We start from the raw sequence: 21,637 nt of genomic DNA on the forward strand, positions 1-21,637 counted from the left end.
GTTTGTTCGTGGAGAAATGGTGTGTGAATATGAACCTGGTTTAAACGAATGTGCCTCATGATGTCTCAGTGGGGGCATGGCACACATTGGTTATGTTTGGATGATCTTTAGAGGTGAACTGTGCTGAACTTATGAATCAGGACTTATACAGGATACACCGAATGCTCATCAATATGCAACCTAGTTTTTGGTTTGTAATAATTTTGTTTTTGAATAACATCTATGTCTTTATATTGATATCGGTTTATCTTATGGGTTTTATGTGTGCAGCAGTTTCACCAGAATGGAGTTTATATTGTGACGTTAATGTGAAATAGAAACAGTTTGGCGCACCCTAGCGGCGAACAATATATTTTAAATATCGCTTCAGATTTGAACCCCTATTTGCATTTTATACAACATTTTAAATAAAATAAAATCGAGTTCCAGCACAATTTTGTATTTTATTTTTGGTTTATCCATCTTCTGTGGCCTCAGTGATTTTCTGCAGATGTGTTACACTCTGGTGACGTTCTGTGAAAAACAAACACAGTGACTTTAGTCTGTATCATCCAGCTGTAATAACAGTACATTTTACATTTAGGGCATTTAGTAGACGCTTTTATCCAAAAAAACTTACAATAATTACATTTGTCAGATGAAGGAAAAAACAATATATATCTGTCGGTACAGTAAGGATGTTCATAGAACCAAGTGCCAAGCAAGCACTACCCATCACTAGGTTTACCCATTCCCCGTATACAACAGAGATAGCTAGGATAAGACGCTACACAATGCTAAGTACTATTTTTAAGTGCCAGAACGTACAACATAGAATAAGTGCGTACATTAAGTGCCAGGACGTACAACAGTAACAGAACAGGACGGTAGCAGCCCTCTCACCCCAAAGTGCTCCCAGCCGCTGATCTCCCGGTACAGGGCGTCTCCGGGGCAGGAGGTGTTGACCAGCTGCCGGTGGCCGTGCACCGTGTAGTTGGCCACCAGGGCGGCGGTGGCCACGGCGCAGCCTGCAAGCCGGTCCCTCACCAGCGCCAGGGCGCCGTCGACGGGCAGGGCGGAGGAGTAGTCCCCGATGAAGGCCACGCCGTAGCCCACGGCGTTGTGGCCCAGTGTGTGTGCGCCCTGCAACTTCCAGCCCCGCCCCTCGTACAGCGAGCCGTCGGAGCCCGCCACGAAGCTGAAGGGGGGGGGGACAGAGGAGACTCTATGATCCCACATTGGAAACGCAACAGACTCAGGAAACCCAGGGTGAGAGAAGGCCAACGCCTTCCCCCCACATGTAGCCGGGGGCCCACTACTCCTCCACCCTACTCCCCCCCCACTCCTTCCCCCTCCTCCACCTACCTGTACCAATCCCTCCCCCCCCTCCCCCCTCTTCCCACCTGTACCCCCCGCCCCTACCCCCCCCCCCCCCCCCGTATCCGATGTCGTCGTCCCCACCCACCTGTAACTTACCCCCCCCCCCCCCCCGATGTCGTTGTCCGCACCCCCCCTCCCCCCACCTGTATCCGATGTCGTCCCAGCCCCGGACGTCCTGGTGGAAGCGCTGCATGGCCCTCATGTCCTCGGCGCAGTGCTTAAAGGAGAGGCAGGGCGCCGCGGGGGTGGAGGTGTGGTGCACGTACAGGAAGCCCAGCGGGGGGGCCAGCAGGGTGGGGGTCCCGCGGTACGGCGCCGCCTGCCACATGCAGCGCGGCACGATGGGGGGGCATTCTGGGGAGAAGACCCCCCAGGGGGGAGAAGAGATTAGTGGGTCCTCTGAACTCCTCCATCTTTCTTTATGGAACGACGCCCCCCCACTCCTCCCCCATCCTCCCCCTCTGTAGCCGACGCCCCCCCACTCCTCCCCCATCCTCCCCCTCTGTAGCCGACGCCCCCCCACTCCTCCCCCATCCTCCCCCTCTGTAGCCGACGCCCCCTACTCCTGCCCCTCTGTAGCCTCCTCCCTACTCCTCCCCCTCTGTAGCCGACGCCCCCCCACTCCTCCCCCCACCTGCCCCTCTATAGCTGACGCCCCCCCACTCCTCCCCCCACCTGCCCCTCTATAGCCGACGCCCCCCCACTCCTCCCCCCACCTGCCCCTCTATAGCCGACGCCCCCCCACTCCTCCCCCCACTCCTCCCCCCACCTGCCCCTCTATAGCCGACGCCCCCCCACTCCTCCCCCCACCTGCCCCTCTATAGCCGACTCCCCCCTACTCCTCCCCCTCTGTAGCCTCCTCCCTACTCCTCCCCCTCTGTAGCCGACGCCCCCCTACTCCTCCCCCTTCCTTCCCCTCTGAAGCCGACGCCCCCCTACTCCTCCCCCTCTGTAGCCTCCTCCCCCCTACTCCGATGTGGCACCAGGTGCATTGATAAGATTGTCACCATCTCTGTGGCGTTGAGAACATGTTCCTCCCTTCTAGACATTCTCTAGAACCTATCTGATCTCCTCCCCCTGAGCTCTCATTCCTATGCTGCCCTGTTCTCTCTCCAGGTGATTCTCTTTTTGTGTGCAGCCATTCTCTGCAAATGCTCCTATTTCATATGGCCTGCCCTGCATCATTCTCCTCACTGGTTCTAACTTCTGCTCCACCAAACGTTTTTCTTTGCAAGAACAAGAATCAAACATCCTCTTTTTCAGGCGTCTATAACGTACCGAGCATCACATTACCATTGTTTGAATTTGAACATTTGGCAGGACCTGTCACTCATGTTGGATCGTGAACTCTCTCTCACCCATGAACCTGAGCACAAACTCCTTCATCTGCGCGTTGACCAGCGCCACCAGCTGGTTCCTCTTGGTTTTCTTCATCTTGGGCCTACCCTCCAGTCGGAGCTGGAGGTCCAGCGCCCGCAGTACCTGCTTGGCCAGCAGGGGGGGATCCCCCACCTGGCAAAAGATAAGACTACTGTGAGCAGGTAACAGTTGAGGCAAACATGATTGACAGCATATGCTAGTTTATACATTCTTGATTATTAGATTTGTCTTAACTCTAAAGTTTATATTATTATAGCTCTCAATCACAGCTGAAGTCTCAGAAGGCTTCACAGGCCAACAGTAAACAACCTACACCCCTAACCCTATAACCCCTAACCCTATAACCCCTGACCCCTAGCCCTAAAACCCCTAACCCTATATCCCTAACCCCTAACCCTATAACCCCAAACCCCTTAACCCCTAACCCTATAACCCCTAACCCATTAACCCCTAACTCTATATCCCTAACCCCTAACCCTATAACCCCTAACCCCTTAACCCCTAACCCTATATCCCTAACCCCTAACCCTATAACCCCGTAACCCCTTAACCCCTAACCCTATATCCCTAACCCTATAACCCCTAACCCCTTAACCCCTAACCCTATATCCCTAACCCCTAACCCTATAACCCCTAACCCCTTAACCCCTAAACCTATATCCCTAACCCCAACCCCTAACCCTATAACCCCTAACCCCAAACCCCTTACCCCTATATCCCTAACACTATAATCCCTAACCCTATAACCCCTGCCCCATAGCCCTAAAACCCCTAACTCTATATCCCTCACCCCTAAACCCTAACCCTATATCCCTAACTTCTAACCCCCAACCCTATAACCCCTAACCCCTAACCTCTAACCCTATAAGGAAAAACTCAACTTATTATACATTATACCATTATATTATAAGTGTCTAAACCCTAATTCCTATTGCTCCTACATTATTGAAACATGACTTAATATGATCTTATAATATCTAATACCAGCTGCCAGAAGTGGTCCCTGCGCTGGGAGGCCCTGAGGCCTGGGGCTCCAGTGGAGATCAACGGGAGGCCGTAGTAGCTCCTCAGCAGGCCGCTCAGCGAGGCCACGCCCCGGGGCCGGGCCGAGGCCAGGGTCATCCCCAGGACCAGCCCGTCCATCCCCCCGTGGACCAGGGCGGTGGTGAGGGCCCGGGGCCCCACCAGGGACACCCCCGACAGCCGGAACTCCCTGGGGGAGTCGGGGCTGTCCCAGCAGCCGTCAGGGAACAGGGGGGCGGGGGGGGCCCTGGCGGCGAGGGCCAGCGGCTGGGCGAGAGTCAGCTGGAACAGGGCCCGGGCCCGACCCCTGGGGGCCCCAGACAGCAGGCCGGCCTCCAGGCCCAGCAGCACGGGGCCCAGGGCCACGGTGGTGCCGTCCCCTGTCAGTACCACCCCCTCCTCCCTCCCGTCCCGCCGCACGCGGTGGGCCAGCGCCCGGGCCAGGTAGGGGGGCAAGGCGGTGCCGTTGGCCCCCGGCGGGGCGGTGGCATTGGCCCCCGGTGGAGCGACGGCGCGGGGCCCCAGGATGTTGCGGAGGAAGGGGTTCTCTTGGACAGCGGGGCGGGTCAGAAGGTGGAGCAGGGAGGAGGGCTCCGCCCCCGGGCGGCTGAGCTCCAGCTGCTCCAACGCCGCGATGAAGTCGCTCATGTGCCAGGTGGGGGTGGCTTCACACGCACACACACACACACACACACACAAACACACATGCACACACACACACACACACACACACACACACACACACACACACACACACACACACACACACACACACACACATATACATGTATGCACACATATACATATACACACACACATACACACATGCACACATATATAGACAATACATACACCCACACAAACACACATAAACACACACAGACACACACACACACATATACACAAACACATACACACACACATACACAAACATAAACGCAGATACATAAATGCACACAGACATACATAAATACACACACACATACAACCGGAATCAACACAAATTAGGTTTAGGGCATGTCCGTCGTAGTCACATTATCTGTGTCTACATTAAGACCCGGCAGAATAAACAGAAGACTATATTTGACAATGAACTAGAAGCAGATCTTCCAGTAACAAAGTCAAGGTAACCGTAGGGTACTTTTTCGAGTTTATGTTGTATTAGTTGCACAATAACATACTGAACGTCCTAACAGGGCCTTAAAGTGCATCCATGTACTTCTGTCCATCAAAGTCTACAACTGAGGGAGCGGCATATTCGACCTCTCAGATCAGATCTAGTGACAGACACACACTCTTCACATTGGAACCACTGCCAAACCTCATGTATGGAAGCCCTTGAGAAAAACATGATTTATAAAGGAGTTCCTACCTTCCATGTGTGAGGAGGCCAGCCCCATCAGGACGGCCAGGGTCCATCTCCAATAAACCGCCATGGTGACTGTCTGCTCGGACAGCTGCGACGTGCCTGTGGTCACCTTGTTTCACTTCCCTCTCCTGTTGAAGTACACAGAGTTAGTGCCTGTGTCACCACACCACGCCTGTACACCTGGGTGTACAGGCGTATTTGATAGGCTGGCAGGCTGTGTTTGCAAGCCTGGGAAGGTCACACCTGTACTGTTGGCACTGACTGCCTGTTTGTGTGTTGAGCCTCAGGTCTGCGCTCTGAGCAGGGTCACAGCAGGTAGCCCAGGCTTCATTCAAAGAAGAGAAGTGCCAACCAACCCCGGTTGGCACTTCTCGGAATCTCGGAATCTCCGTCAGATGCGCTGTTCTGTCAGACGTACATTCTGAGGTTGCGTCAGACGTACATTCTGCTGTTGGGTAATATCATACTATGGCTTATTATTGATGCCCGCGACATCGATGCATACATGATTTGCACATCAGAATTCCTTGTAGGATGTTTTGCTGGTGACGCCATTTTGAGATGAGAAGGTTGCAAAAATCCTGAATAAACATAAATATACCGTAACCTAGGCTTACCGAAAACGTTGTTTTGCCATGTCATGCCATGAGAAACGATGAGTTACTCAATGAGCAAAACCCCAAAAACCCATTACCACCGGTAGCATTCCCGTGCTATGTCCCAATGTACCAGCCCTATTGTCTGAAACTATTCAAACAATTCTGACTTGATCCTTTAATGCATGCGTCAACTATGAATGATGTGAACTAAGATTTGCTTTGAATGTTGTCTGTCAAGTTAGACAAGCATATCTAAGCTTTGCTTCCATACAACTTCACCTGACAGACATTATTACACTATTAATCTGTGTAATAAATTGGCAGAATGTAAACGATTTTATGAAAAGGTTTTCTGTGAAGCAATCATAATTTATTTTCCTCTTCATTAAATATATGTTCTACAATGCTGCCTCTGTGTTGATGTCGTTGGACCAATAGCCTCTTTTTCACATGATCACATCACCCGGAAATAGAGATGTGTTATTTTACCTCCTTAACGGCAGCAAGCTAAGGTAATAAAACTGAGTTGTATTCATTCAGATGTCAATGAGTGACTGCTGTCCTGTTTATAGCCTTGTAATATCTAAATGAACCATGCTAACCATGCCCTCTCCAAAGTGATGTGTTTTCAAAGGAATTCATTGCAGAGCTAACGTTTGCTAATAAGGTGTGTGTGTTTGTGTGTGTGTGTGTGTGTGTGTGTGTGTGTGTGTGTGTGTGTGTGTGTGTGTGTGTGTGTGTGTGTGCGTGCGTGCGTGTGTGCGTGTGCGTGTGTGTGTGTGTGTGTGTGTGTGTGTGTGTGTGTGTGTGTGTGTGTGTGTGTGTGCGTGCGTGCGTGCGTGTGTGGGTGTGTGTTTAGACTTGATAGGTTGATAGTGTGATTGTGTCTATGTATGTAAGTGTATGGTGTGTGGTGCATCTCGGTGCCCGAGGAGAACCGCACGCTGAACTGAAGGAGGCCAGCCTCAACGACAGCGTCCTCCCCGCCCGGGATAGTGAAAGGTCGCCTGGGCGGACGGCGCCAGGGACAAGGCCCTGGACGGGAGGTAGAGAGGGGGAGGGAAGGGAGGGAGAGGGAAAGAGGGAAAGAGGGGGAGGGGGAAAGGGGGAGAATTAAATAAAGATATGGCATTGAAAAAAGAGGGAGGGAAATGAGTGAAAGGAGGGAGAGGGAGAAAGAGGACAGTGGGTTCAGATGAAATTAGGAGGGGTTAGAGGATGAGCCAACATGTATGTGTATTTTGTGTAGGTTATTTAGTGAGTGCATCTGTTCCACTGTCAATAAAACCAGAGCTGGGAGTGAAGGTCTTTCTGTGTTCGAAACAGTTTATCTCCTGTTTGATTCTAAATTGGTGAATTGTGTCATGGTGAATGAGAGATGGATGAATAGTTATTGGTCGATGAAGTATTTGATGGATGGATGAATTAATGATTGATTGAATTCTGAAATAATTAATTATTTGATGGGTGTATGTGAACACAGTGCTTCACCAGACGGGACCAAACCTGTTCATCGTTTAGTCTTGTGTGTTTAATTTCCTCCTCATCATTTAACCTATCAAGGAACGTTGGTTTGAAAGTATACATCTTTTATACTGCTGCTTTTATACCAGGGTTGTCATTGCTCACCTGACGTTAATCTGCATTAAAAAAACCTTAACTGAAATAAGAGTTATCCAAAACGTTATTCGTAAACTTATTTTATTTCAGCCTAGTTAACTAGTGGTGTGTCATAGTACTTTAGGGCTGTGAATCTTTGTGTCAAAGTACAGATGTGCCATGTATCCTGATTACATGACAGGATCTTATCTGGTCATTTTGGGTTCGTTTGAATCCCTGGGATCAGAGTTAGGTAATCCAGATGATTACACCAAACAGACAGAAACCTTGGTAGACACTACGAGAAGAGTTTGGAAACCTCTCCATTCGTTCACAGCAGCATAGCTGCTACAACACGGGTCTAACAATACTGTTTCTAACCATACTGATACTGCTATTATATGAGGTGGTTGTGTCTTTAGTGTCGTGTGTTTTATGTTTCAATGTATTTTGTAATAAAATATGCGAACAGAAAATCTGCATAATGTTCATTTTGTTGAGTGCGTGTGTGTGCTTGTGTAGGACAACAATATGAACCTCTTTCGTCCAATCAGGTGCTCTGCTGATGACACGTGATGGTTACGTCACCATGTAGGAAGCTGCGACCTGTAATTAAATGTTTCTCTGGCACAATTTGGACGTCTTCTTTCGATAATGTAAATTAACAAAAATGTTTTCCGAGATTCGGCCTTTATTCTGTCTATTTGGTCGACATTGAGTTACTTCGGTTACCCGTTTCCCGGTATTCGCCAGAGCAACGCAATGGCATCTTCAACATACACCTGCATCAGCGACACAGGTCTGTGATAACCTTATAAAATGTGATCTAACCATCTATATTCACACTTATTTTACACCTCATATATATACCTTTCTTAACAGTTACAGAGATTCAATCGTTTTGGTTCCTATACAAGAGACTTTTTGATGATCTGATCTGATTTATTAGGTTCAGAATGTAAACAGATGGACTGATTTGTATTAGGTCTGTCTAGACAATTAGGACAATAACACTGGTTCAAAATAAATACCATGAAATACCATGTCTACACAATAAATAAAGGCTCTTATATTATATGACATAGCCTGAATGACATCTATACGATGTCGGATTAAAACAATGTGTTAGAATCTTAAAGGATGTGAACGATGCAGGACGATGTCCTCATAGTCATATGGTCCTGTGTATTTTTTAGCATAAAAAAAATGTATTTATTGAGGTCCATCGTCTGTCCGGACAGAGAAGGACCGATTATTCGCCTCCCTTACGAGCTATGGTTCGGCCGGGGGTTCGAACCCGGGACCCTCAGACCCGGGCCCACAGGAGGAGGAGGAGGCGCTGAGGAGGAAACTCAAATACTTCTTCATGAGCCCCTGTGATAAATACCACGCCAAGGGACGGAAGCCTTTCAAACTGGGCCTGCAGCTGCTGAAGATTATCATCGTCACCGTGCAGGTAGTTCTGAAGTCGATACAGACACGATAGCTTATTTCCCCCCAGTGGCCAACAATGGTTTCACTTGTGCTCCCGGTATAATAACACATGTTATTACTACACAGGAACAATAAGACACAACTCTTTTCAATGGATGAATTGGTGGATGGATGGATGAATTAATGATTGATGACTGACGAATCAATTAGTTGTTTGTTGGACGTTTGAAGCACTATTTGGTGGATGAATGGCTTATTATGAATTATTTCATGGGTGTACAGGTGAATGGGTGAATGAATGGGTGGATTAGGCAAACTCAACCCAGAACCTTACCAGAGGAGACAAACCAGTTCATTGTTGAGTCTTCCGTGTTTGATATCCTCCTGTTCGATATTAGTTATTCTATTTTATTTGAATATTTGAATATTAAATCATTTTCCTCTTGTATGAACCCCCCCGGTGTGATCTGGTCTGACCCCCCTGTGTGCCCCCCCCCCCCCCCCCCCCCCCCCCCCCTCACAAGCTGGTCCTGTTCGGGCTCAGTAACCAGATGGTGGTGACCTTCAAGGAGGAGAACACGGATTCCTTCAGGCACTTGTTCCTCAGGGACTACCAGGAGGGGGTCCAGCAGGCCGTTCACACCCAGCACGACCTGTACGGGGTCATCCACCACACGCTGCACCAGGTACCCCCCCCACCACATGCTGGACCAGGTACACTCCCCCCCCCCCCCCCCACCACACGCTGGACCAGGTACACCCCCCCCCCCCCACCCCCACCACACGCTGGACCAGGTACACCCCCCCCCCCCCTCCCCCCCCCCCCCCCACCACCACACCCTGGACCAGATACCCCCCCCACACACACACACCTTGATGGGCCGAATACACTGTCTTAAGTTTATTCCAACAGTATAAAGTGGGACACTCCTGTTAATAAATGCACAGAGCTGTTTGAGGGGTCTGTGTGTCTTCTGATTGGGGGCTTTGTTAGTTGATCGTTTGTGTGTGTGCGTGCGTGCATGTGCGTGTATGTGTGTGTCTGTCCGGTGTGTGTCTGTGTCTATCCGGTGTGTGTGTGTGTGTCTGTCCGGTATGCTTGCGTGTGTGTGTGTGTGTGTGTGTGTGTGTGTGTGTGTGTGTGTGTGTGTGTGTGTGTGTGTGTGTGTGTGTGTGTGTGTGTGTGTGTGTGTGTGTGTGTGTGTGTGTGTGTGTGTGTGTGCTCCAGTACCTGCTGCTCCCCCAGACCTCCCTGGGGCGCTACGCCTATGTCCCGGGGGCGGGCGTCAACGGCAGCGCTCTGTCCCTCTGCCAGCGCTTCTTCCTCCGGGGCAGCATCGAGCCCGCCAACGACACCTTCGACATCGACCCCCGCGTGGCCACCGGTACGACAGACACACCTCCTCCTCGTCCTCCTCCTCCTCCTCCTCCTCGTCCTCCTCGTCCTCCTCGTCCTCCTCGTCCTCCTCCTCGTCCTCCTCCTCCTCTTCCTCATCCTTCTCTTCCCTCTCTTCCTCCTCCTCCCTCTTCCCCTCTTCCTCCTCCTCCTCCTCCTTCTCCTCTTCTTCCCTCTCGTCCTCCTCTGCTTCCTCCCTCTCTTCCTCCTCCTTATCCCCCCCTCCTCTTCCTCCTCCCTCTTCTCCTCCTCCTCCACCTCCCTCTCCTCCTCTTCCTCCTCGGCAGTTTGATAGGTCAGGGAGTCTGTCACGCAGAGTACTTCTAGACAATGATGACGGTGATGACATAATATAATAACTGTTGTTACTGCGTAGGAGTGTCTGCTCTGTGGGGCTCATGCTCACTGAGAACATCGTGAAGAACAGCAGATTCAGTGTTAACCAATTGCTCTTTTCAGAGTGTATCGGACTGGACCCGCCCTCACCAGGCTCCCCTCAGGGGAACCAGGACTACAAGAACTTCACCCTCAAGATCCACAAGTCAGGCAACCTCCCTTATACACTCTAACATACGTTACCAATCATTATACCACGGTCTGGGGGAATACTCTATTCTGATTGGCTGCAGGGTGTGCATTAACCCCTGATATACGGACACCTGCTAAGTAGTTTCAGTCAAATTGTCTGTCCAGCCTTCAAAACGAGAGCTGTTTAATTGGGAAAAATGCATTAAACTGTAATCAGAAAACACGGTTATATGCTATTGACCCTAAAGTATCTGTGGTACAAAGGCTGGGAAGAACTTCAAATTATAAATATGTACACTTTATGTTGAAAGTATAGGCCGTAGCGATTCCCATTGAAACGAATTGCGCGGGGATTCGGTCTTCAAAACGAGAGCTGGTAAATTGTGAAAAATGAATCAAACTGTAATCAGGCAATGCGGTTATATGCTATAGACCCTAGAGCAGGGCTATTCAACCTCCTTAACAAGGGGGCCGAAAAGGAAAACCACTGGGGGTTCATGGGCCGCACAGAGTAAAACTACGTGAATGAATCACTACAAATAAATCGTACTTAAAGTAGTGTTAACTTAATATATATAGTACTACTACATGGAATAAACTTGTCGGACGCATTCCTTCCTTCTTCACTTTTAATCGTATCATTATAAAAGATTTTGTTCTCATATATTTTGGACACGTATTTAGAATTCAACAATGTTGTTTGAATCGTCACAAAACAGAACTACTGTACATATGAGACATTTTGAGCCAGTGAGTCAGTGAGAAAGATTGCACTGCCTTGTTTGCCTAGTTTGGCTCATCCTGAGACACTCATGCAGCTTCTCATATGTCATGGAGCAACGTGCCCTTGTTCTGATGGCATTCATATGAGAAAAGCTAGACTCACACGTATCGGTTGAGCCAAACATTGTCAGAATAAGTGATGCCAGTTCCTGATTGTGGGGTACTGATACTGGCTAGTATCACCGGCTACACACAGAAACCTGATTTGCATGCAACTATGTTTCTCCTTTATTTTATTTATTTTTTGCATGCAACCTCTTGCGGGCCAGAAAAAAATTAAGAGGGGCCGCATTTGGCCCACTGGTGCTAGTTGAATAGGCCTGCCCTAGAGTATCTGTGGTATAAAGGCTGGGACGAATTTTGATTTATAAATATGTACAATGCATAACTTTCCCCTCTGGCTCATAGCTTAGTGGACTAGAATACCTCCCGTTGCCAAGTTGTAGCTAAGGTCCGTCGTATTTACTGGAGGAGTGAACAACATTTCCGTTGCATAAGAACCTTACGGGAGGGTAATGATTGTTCCAGGTATTAGTCAAACCCTCAGGCGTTACCAGGGAAACAAAGTTATGGTCTTTGAAAAACTTTATATTTTGATTGTAAAACGCATGAAAATATATATATATATTTCTTTGGAAAGTGACCATGGTATAAGCAGGATAATGCCCTTCAAGGTGTCCATTATCAGGAATTAATGGACTTCGCGGAGGCAACTGTCCTCCGCTGCGCGTTGGACGGTTCTAAGGCCTCCGCTGACACACAATCACACACACTACCATTTAGTTAATACAAACCAAACACCTGTTCACACAACACTGAACAACACTCATAACACACCTGAACACACAGAATAGCCTTCATTAAAACACTTCTAACATACCCTATAACTCTTCTCTGTTCTGATTGGTCCTCAGGCTGATCAACGTCACCATAGACTTCCAGCTGAAGGCCATCAACATCCAGACCATAATAAACAACGAGATCCCAGACTGCTACACGTTCTACATCACAGTGAGCATCCTTCTCTCCTGTCCTCTCCTTCTCTCCTCCTCTCCTTCTCTCCTCCTCCAACCCTCCTATTCTCCTCTCCTTGTTCTCTTATCTTCAGCTCATGTCCCCCCCTCCTCCTCCCTGCAGTCTGATCCACTTCCCCTCTCCCCCTCTTCTCTCCCCTCTCCTCCCTCTCCTCTCTCCTCTCTCCTCTCTCCTCTCCTCTCCTCCTCATTGTGATGCAGACGGAGAGTTGAAGATGTATGTAAGACGGACACTGAAGCCCTGCAGTAATAAATCTCTGCTGGCCTTCATGTGATTCCAGTCACGCTGTTCACATGAGATCCTGTTTCCCTGCAGGAGGCCGAAACCTCCCAGGAGGGTACCGTGTTCTGTGATATGTGCTCGCATTTTTCTAAGAAATGGTGTGTGTGTGTTTGTGTGTGTGTGTGTGTGTGTGTGTGTGTTTGTGCATGTGTGTGTGAGTCTGTGTGGTGTGTGTGTCTGTGTGTGTGCTTGTATCTGTGTGTGTATCTGTGTGTGTGTGTGTGTGTGTGTGTGTGTGTGTGTGTGTGTGTGTGTGTGTGTGTGTGTGTGTGTGTGTGTGTGTGTGTGTGTGTGTTTTCAGATCCTCCTGGACAACAAGGCTCACAGTGGGCGGGTGAAGGTCAGCCTCCAGAACCGAGCCTCCATCACTGAGTGCCGGGACCCCAACGTCTCGGGACACGGTGAGCGATGAGAGACCCCCTGCTGACCAGCGGGCTGTGACGAATCAATTACAATGGCCTTGGTGCTCACCCTCTCTGAACCGCTTCTCCTTTTCTCTCACCTTCTCTCCTCTCCTCCCCTATACGCTTCTCTTCTCTCCTTTCCCCTTCTCTCTTCTCCTCCCCTATACACTTCTCTTCTCTCCTTTCCCCTTCTCTCCTTCCTCTCCCCTTCTCTCCTTCCTCTCCTCCCCTCCTCCTCTCCCCTTCTCTCCACCTCTCTTCCCTGCTCCCCGGTCTCCTCCTCTCCTCAGCGGACAGCTATGCCCGGGAGGTGTTTGACGTCCTGGTGGCGGTGGTGTGTCTGCTGTCCCTGGTGCTGTGTGGTCGCTCCATCCTGAGGGGGGTCTTCCTGCAGCACGTAAGACGTCTGGACCGCAGAGTCGCTCACCAGCTCCCGCAAAAGACTGGACACTGCATAGCCCCCCCTTACCTCCCTACAGCCCTCTTACTTACTCACTTATCGTATGTTGTACTTCCTGGCACTTAACAATAGTACCTAGCACCGGGTAGCATCTTATGCTAGCTATCTCTGTATACGGGGAATTGGCTAACCTAGCGATATTTATTGCTTGGCACTTGGTTCTATGAACAACCTTACTGTACCGACGGCGCTATATTGTTGTTTCTCTTCTCCTGATAAATTTACTTATTGTAAGTCACCTTGGATAAAAGCGTCTGTAAGACCCCCAAACCGCCCTCCTCCCCTCTGGACCAGAGTCCACGGCGTCGAGGGGTCCACCTCACGGGGTGTGCTTGTTTCGGCCCCCAGGAGTACGTGGGGTTTGTGCAGCGGCGGACGGGCCGGCGGGCGAGCTGGGGGGACAGGATGGAGTTCATCAACGGCTGGTACCTCCTCCTCATCGTCAGCGACCTCTTCACCATCACCGGCAGCTTCATCAAGATCGCCATCGAGTCCAAGGTCAGCCGGCGACACGGAAACACAGGAGGTAGAGCGGGTGGGCTGGCAACCGAAAGGGTGCTAGTTTGATCCCCGGCTCCTCCTAGCGAGTGTCGACTGTGTTAATGTGTGCATGAATGGGTGAATGTTAGGCATTATTGTAAAGCGCTTTGAGTGGCCACTGGTCAGAACAGCGCTGTATAGATGCAGTCCATTCCCTCAGCCCGGTCTCTGTAGCAACGTGTGTGTTGTCTCCACAGAGCATCTCGTCGTACGACGTGTGTGGCATCCTGCTGGGCACCTCCACCCTGTTGGTGTGGGTCGGCGTCATCCGCTACCTCAGCTTCTTCCAGAAGTACAACGTGAGTCCGCAGAAAGACCAGCACACACGCTAGTACACACACGCTAGGACACGTAGCCTGAAACATGCTAACACACAGCCTAGCATGAGCTATCTCACGCCCTCATACATGCTAGCACACGCTAATGACGCTCTTTCCGTTGATATATGCTAACACGAGCTGTCACACTCTAATTTACATGAGAACATGCTGTGACATGCTAACCCACGTTATCAGAAGGTAACATATGCTAACAAACGGAAATAAATGCTAAACAAATCGTATTTATTCCCTTCTTTATCTTCCCTTCATTCACTTACTTCCTTCCTTCTTTCCTCCCTCCCCTCTTCCCCTCCCCAATGTCCCTTCCCTCCCCCCTCCCTCCTCCCCCTCCCCCTCCCTCCTCCTCCCTCCCTTCTCCCTCCCCCTCCTCCCTCCCCCTCCTCCCTCCCTCCTCCACCCCCCTCCTCCCTCCTCCCTCCCCCCCTCCCTCCTCCCCCTCCGCCTCCCTCCTCCTCCCTCCCCCTCCTCCCCCTCAGATCCTGATCGTGACGCTCCGAGCGGCGTTCCCCAACGTCATCCGGTTCTGCTGCTGCGCCGCCGTCATCTACCTGGGCTACTGCTTCTGTGGCTGGATCGTCCTGGGGCCCTATCACACCAAGGTACACACACTGCTACACTACTACACACACTACCACACCAAGGTACACACACACTACTCCAGACTACTACACATTACCACACCGAGGTACACACACTACTACAGACTACTAAACAATACCACACCAAGGTACACACACTACTACAGACTACTACACACTACCACACCAAGGTACACACACTACTACAGACTACTACACACTACCACACCAAGGTACACATACTACTCCAGACTACTACACATTACCACACCGAGGTACACACACTACTACAGACTACCAAACAATACCACACCAAGGTACACACACTACTACAGACTACTACACACTACCACACCAAGGTACACATACACTACTACACACCACGGTACACAAACACACCTACACTACCAAACCAAGGTACACACACACTACTAATATTCATCTCCTCGTGACTTGATTATTGTAACAGCCTTTTTACCTGCTTGAACCAGAAAACACTCAAACGGCTACAGACTGTTCCATACTCAGCTGGCAGGCTTTTAACAAGATCTAGAAAATATGGCCATATCAAACCTGTTCTAGCGTCTCTACACTGGCTTCCCGTTTGTTTTAGGATTGATTTTAAGATTTTATTGATTACTTTTAAGGCTCTACATGACTTGGCCCCAACTTATACCTCAGAGCTTTTAGTCCCCTATGTGTCGTCTCGTAGTCGGAGGTCCTCAGGCAGTAGACTGCTGGTCCTCCCAGTGTCCAGGCTCAAAACTAAAGGGGACAGAGCTTTCTCCATACAGGCACCGAAGCTCTGGAACGACTTGCCTGAGGAAATTAGGTTGACTGAGTCACTGCCCATTTTTAAATCTCTCCTCAAAACCCACTTTTATCAGAGATCTTTTCCAGATTTCATTTGAGCCTGCCTTTGTTTTTATTTGTCTTTTATCCTTTTGTTTTCATATGGCTCATTATTGTCTGTACATCACATGTATTTTTTGCTCATTGTTTTAATTGGGCTTTAATTTGTTCAGCAGTTTGTAACTGTGTTTTGAAAAGTGCTCTATAAATAGAGTTTATTATTATTACTACACACTACCACACCAAGGTACACACACACTACTACAAACTACTCAGACTACCACCCCAAGATTCACACACACTGCTACACAATAAGGTACACACACACCTACACACTACCACACCAAGGTACACACCACTACACACTACCACATCAAGGTACACACACACTGCTACAAACTACTGCAGTCTACTACACACTACCACACCAAGGTACACACACACACACACACACACACACACACACACACACACACACACACACACACACTACCACACCAAGGTGCACACACACACTACCACACTAAGGTACACACTAAGGTACACACACACTACCACACCCAGGTACACACACTACCACACCCAGGTACACACACACTACTACACACTACCACACCAAGGTACAAACACACACTACCACACTAAATTACACACCCACACTACCACACCAAGGTACACACAATCTACAACACTGAGGTACACACACACTATCACAGTAAGGTACACACACACACACACACACACACACACACACACACACACACACACACACACACACACACACACACACACACACACACACACACACACACACACACACACACACACACACACACACACAACCACACTAAGGTGAAAATACTAGAAAGTGAAAGTGGATAGAATGTTATCTAGGATGGAAACTCCCTTTCAAATAAATATAGAAGACCAAATCTAAATATGAAAAAAAACGTCTTCAAAAAGCCTAAAGGACATCATGACGAAGTTTAGACCTGTTAAATGTCAAACCAGGCAGAATTAAATGTCAGACTATGAACCAAGCGCACAACAGAGCCATCTATCTCTCTAATGTCCAAACCTCCCATACTTCCAATCACTACCCTTCACTCCATACAAACCCCTGCACTTATGTGATTATTAATAATGCACGGTTTGAAGGTTATGCTGAGATTACGGTTATTCTGCATGTGTAATGTTTGTTTCTCATTGAGTCGCTCAGGAAATTACCATCGCTGTTGGGTCTCCTGTCTCCCATGGAAACGGTTTCAATTGCTCATGTTGCTGTGTTTGACCCGGTGAATGCTATAATTGTTCAGTAATTGTGTGTTTGTGTGTGTATGTGTGTGTGTGTGTGTGCGTCTTTTTGTGAGTCTTTGTGTGTTTGTGTGTGTCTTTGTATGCGTGTACACGTGTGTGTGTGCCTGCCTGTGTGTGTGTGTGTGTGTGTTTGTGTGTGTGTGTGTGTGTGTGTGTGTGTGTGTGTGTGTGTGTGTGTGTGTGTGTGTGTGTGTGTGTGTGTGTGTGCCTGCGTGTGTCTGTAGTTCCGCTCTTTGTCCATGGTGTCGGAGTGCCTCTTCTCGCTGATCAACGGCGACGACATGTTCGTGACGTTCTCGGAGATGGAGCGCAGCAGCACGCTGGTGTGGGTGTTCAGCCAGGTCTACCTCTACTCCTTCATCTCCCTCTTCATCTACATGGTGCTGTCGCTCTTCATCGCCCTGATCACCGGAGCCTACGACACCATCATGGTAGGCTGGGGGTCACAGGTCAGCAGTCTAGGGTCTGTGGGTCATAGGTCAACGGTCTATGTGTGGTGATAGGTTGAGTCCGATCAGATTCATTCTCAGTATTGAAAATAAAAGTTTGTTTTATATTAATCATCATTTTGGATCATAATTACTATTATTTGTTTCAGTAATTATGTGTTTGTGTGTGTGTGGTGTCTCTTTTTGTCTGCGTGTGTGTGCGTGCATGCGTGTGTGTGTGTGTGTGTGTGTGTGGCTACAGGCACAGACCCAGGAGCAGGTGCTAGTGAGCGAGCTGCGGGACTTCATCGCGGCGTGCGCGGACACGCCCACCTCTGGAAACTTCCACGAACCGGAAGGATCGTCGTGCTCCTTCCTCTGCTGCTGCGACTGAGGAGGAGGTGAAGGGGAGAGTTAGGGAGGGGGAGGAGGTGGAGGAGGAGGGGGAGGTGAGGGAGGAGGTGAGGGAGAGCTAGGGAGGGGGAGTAAGGGGGAGGAGGAGGTGAGGGGGAGAGTTAGGAAGGGGGAGTAAGGGGGAGGAGGAGGTAGAGGCGGGCAGGAATGGGGGTGGGGGAGTGAGGTGAAGGGGAGGAGAAGGAGGATGGGGCTTTAGAGGAGGGGGAAAAGGAGGAGGGGGAGGAGGAGGATGACCTGGGGGCGTAAGGTGAGGGGGTGGAGGAGGAGGAGGTGGGGGGTAGTAAGGAGGAGGTGGAGATGTGGGGAAGAGGCGGGGTTGACGAGAAGTAGCGAGAGGGACGGAGAGAGAGATCTCATTTATAACATGATGTATGGTTATGATGAGGCACATGTTCCCCGTAATGCAGCAGCTCTTTGACCTACAGTATATGCTGAATGTTTGAGCTGTATAAACTACAACATGTTAGTTTGTATCGTTTGGGAAGAATGTGGAGAGACTGCGTGCAGATGTGCTGGTGTGCGTGGGGATAAATCGACCCTCATTTAAATCATCATCTCATCATCATCTTCTTCTTCGTCCTCAACATCACTCTTCCCCTCCCAGACGCAGAGCGGGAACCATCCTGTCTCCATGGCGATCGGGCTGACCTTGCGCCAAACTCCCCATGGTTACCAAGGTTACAACATCTACATTTTTAACTCCTTCAGAGACCCCGGCCGGTCTGCTGAGGGGCTCGGAGACGCTCGGAGAGTCTCTCCATAAGTCTCCTTCAGGCTCTACCAGACGACCGTTCGGCCTCAGAGTTTCTTCGTTTACATTTGAATCCCGTTATTTTAATATATTTATTTTGAAATTACAGATGAGTCGGTTTTTATCCGTCCCTCCATGTGGTTGCCTCGGTAACTGTCGCATATTGATATTTATTGGTGTAAATACATTACATTACGTACGTTAACACACACACACACACACATACACACGCACGTACACAGACACACGCATTTATACATTATGAAATATGCATAGCTGGGATATGCATATTTGATGTCTGCTGTGTTCCTGTCCTCCGGGGGGCCGGGGGGATGGGGTGAGAGGAGGTCCCCCACTAAGTCTTCATTAATATTGAGTCCCCCCCCCCCCCCCTGGTAATGAGAACAGGGAGGCTAAACGCTCACGCTAATGCACTCCTGGACACAAGCTCTGGGTTCCCACCGCAGCACAAGTTTGCACACATTCCTTCTGGAAAACTGAAGGAAAAGACCTTGAAGAATTCGATTAAAGGAATAGTCAAGGCTAAAACACTTTGATATTGTTATGATGTGTATATTGGGGATGAATAGGAAACCAAGGTCGTATTTTACTGTTTAGTGTAGTTTGGTGGTTTGGGAGAGTTTTCTCAATCTCAAACTGGCGTTCAGCTTAGCCTGGCCTACATCTAGGCTTAACAGCGTCTAGTTTTAGCTGAGCCAGTGTGTGGCAACTGATGCTGATGCAAACTGATGCTTGTGTGTGGCAGAACACACCACTGGCTAAGCTAAAGCTAGCCTTGCGCCACACTCCCCTACAGCCATGCTGTAGGCCAAGCCGGCGGTCCCAGCTGAGACTCTCATCAGGAGGGAGGAGGGAAGGCCTGGTCGCCCGTGGGGCTTATGGTATCATAGCACCCTGCTGAATGTCTAGCTAGCTCTCAGAATTAATAATACAAAATACATTTGATTAATTTTACTAAATATACAAACGTACAATCTACAGAATGTCACCTCCTCATGTTGAGAAGGCATAGTGAGGCATTCTGGGTAATGTAGGAAATGGGTTCACTGGAGCAGAGAAGGACAGGATGTATGTCACCACGCCGATAACAACAGAAGTACAATTTGACACAAACCTGGATAACCTTCCATGGAATGAATAGGACAGCTGTTTAATTACATTGTCAGAGTGTTTAAGACTGGAGTTTTCCTTCAATATGATGCTGAGTATTAATATTTATGTATTTATGCATTTTATTTTGGTGACTTGATTCCACATTGAAGCCAAGTTGTGAGGACAGCTGCTTGTTTGTTCTTAATGGTGAAAAAATAAATCACTCTGGAATAGAAGGGACTCTTGACATTATGTGCTTTTTTTTCTTCTGAAATGTTTTGCAAAATATCAATAGGGAAATTAAAGCTTCTATCTAGTCTTAGCTATTAGTGAGTTAAATACAATGTAAATAACTGTTCTGAGGCATCTGTCCTTGTTTGAGATTTGTTTTAAGATTTTAAAGTTGTTTTTTTTACCAATCAAGGCATCTCTTCCCTGATTAGTTCAGGGAATCCATCGTGCATGTCAATAACAGGTGTGGTAATCTACACTTCACAATGGCGGCTAAATGTTTTTCCTCTTGCTCTCTCTTAAAGTTTACAGCTCTCAAATCTTTACACCAGCTTTAAATGTTAGCTCTTCAGTTTAATTTTAATTATATGTATACAGTTTTACTTGAAGTATTAATGAAATGCTCTGTCAGTATTTATGAATGTACAACCATTAAACTAAGTATAGGAAGGTAATGCAGCTTTTACCTTGCAAACACATCGTTTTTTTATGATTTTTATTAAATATTGTTGTTATTTTTGCCTCACTGGCACAATATTAAATGCTGGGTAACGTGTAGGCCTATTTATATATAGTTCCAAAAATACCACTGCTTTACATATAGCAATGAATGGTTGTAATAAATTCAAAAACATGTATAAACTGAACTCAGGTGAGAGTGTTTTTTCTTGTCTACTCGACCCTCTGCAGCGACAAACTCATTATCATCCACTCAAGCGATCACAATAGATCGTTTAACCATCCTGAAGATGTCTGTGGGTTTCCAGTTAGTACATTGTATAATATGCCTGGAACGCTGCAGTGCTCCTGTAGTGCCGCTAGAGGGCAAAGGAGAGCCGGGTCAGACCTTCAGCCGGACGGCCTCTGAGGAACCACATAGTCAATACAGCAGCTGAGAGGCAATACCGAAGGGAGGGCAGGCTGAAAACACTGCATTTTAGAGGAGACGAGGAGAGGATGGGAGGGATGGAGGAGAGGAGGAGTGTTGCATAAAGAAAAGATAAACAAAATAAATTAAAACGGAAGGAATAATGCTTAGCAAGTAAAATGTCGGCGCTGCCCCGCCCGCCATTATCAGCACGCACCACGCGACCTCACCTCGTGGATAAGTGGAGTTGGAGAGGAACACGAACGCAAAGAGTAACTGATGAAGATGCAAAACCCGAATGGCTTAGCAAGAGGAGCGAGAGAGAGAGGCTGGGGAGGCGGGGCGGGGGGAGAGTAGCTGGGGAGGGGGGGGGGGGGGGGGGGGGGTTGGAGAGAGACAGGGAGAGAAAGAGAGAGAGAGAGAGAGGGCGAGAGTGTGGCTGGGGAGGGGGGATGGAGAGACAGGGAGAGAGAGAGAGATAGAGAGAGGCAAGTAGAGAGACAGGGAGAGAGCTAGTGCTCTTAGTGAAGTGGAGATGAACGCCGTCCAA

At 48.9% G+C, this 21,637-nt stretch overlaps 2 protein-coding genes across 4 annotated transcripts; one reads left to right on the forward strand and one right to left on the reverse strand.

The window, feature by feature from the left end:
* Positions 1–423: 423 nt before the first annotated feature.
* On the reverse strand, positions 424–5,486 carry pglyrp6 (peptidoglycan recognition protein 6). 2 transcript variants are annotated; one of them, XM_030338134.1, is made up of 7 exons: positions 5,375–5,486; positions 5,135–5,259; positions 3,724–4,427; positions 2,718–2,871; positions 1,503–1,713; positions 883–1,177; positions 424–513 (listed from the first exon to the last, which is right to left on the reverse strand). In XM_030338134.1, the coding sequence occupies exons 2-7, from the start codon at positions 5,196–5,198 to the stop codon at positions 496–498; spliced, it is 1,446 nt and encodes a 481-aa protein (XP_030193994.1). In that variant the 5' UTR covers positions 5,199–5,259; positions 5,375–5,486; the 3' UTR covers positions 424–495. The 2 variants fall into 2 exon arrangements, with proteins under 2 accessions (XP_030193994.1, XP_030194003.1); XM_030338143.1 differs by having other exon boundaries at positions 5,394–5,434.
* Positions 5,487–7,902: 2,416 nt separating this feature from the next.
* mcoln1b (mucolipin TRP cation channel 1b) lies at positions 7,903–20,866 on the forward strand. 2 transcript variants are annotated; one of them, XM_030338106.1, is made up of 15 exons: positions 7,903–8,128; positions 8,571–8,785; positions 9,288–9,449; positions 9,992–10,148; positions 10,619–10,700; positions 12,385–12,481; positions 13,089–13,188; positions 13,482–13,588; positions 14,000–14,149; positions 14,389–14,490; positions 15,009–15,131; positions 17,504–17,710; positions 17,970–18,108; positions 18,204–18,209; positions 18,729–20,866. In XM_030338106.1, the coding sequence occupies exons 1-13, from the start codon at positions 8,092–8,094 to the stop codon at positions 18,099–18,101; spliced, it is 1,671 nt and encodes a 556-aa protein (XP_030193966.1). In that variant the 5' UTR covers positions 7,903–8,091; the 3' UTR covers positions 18,102–18,108; positions 18,204–18,209; positions 18,729–20,866. The 2 variants fall into 2 exon arrangements, with proteins under 2 accessions (XP_030193966.1, XP_030193957.1); XM_030338097.1 differs by lacking the exon at positions 18,204–18,209.
* The last annotated feature ends 771 nt before the right edge of the window (positions 20,867–21,637 follow it).

This window comes from Gadus morhua, chromosome 2 (genome assembly GCF_902167405.1).
Source record: "Gadus morhua chromosome 2, gadMor3.0, whole genome shotgun sequence".
Lineage (NCBI taxonomy): Eukaryota > Metazoa > Chordata > Actinopteri > Gadiformes > Gadidae > Gadus > Gadus morhua.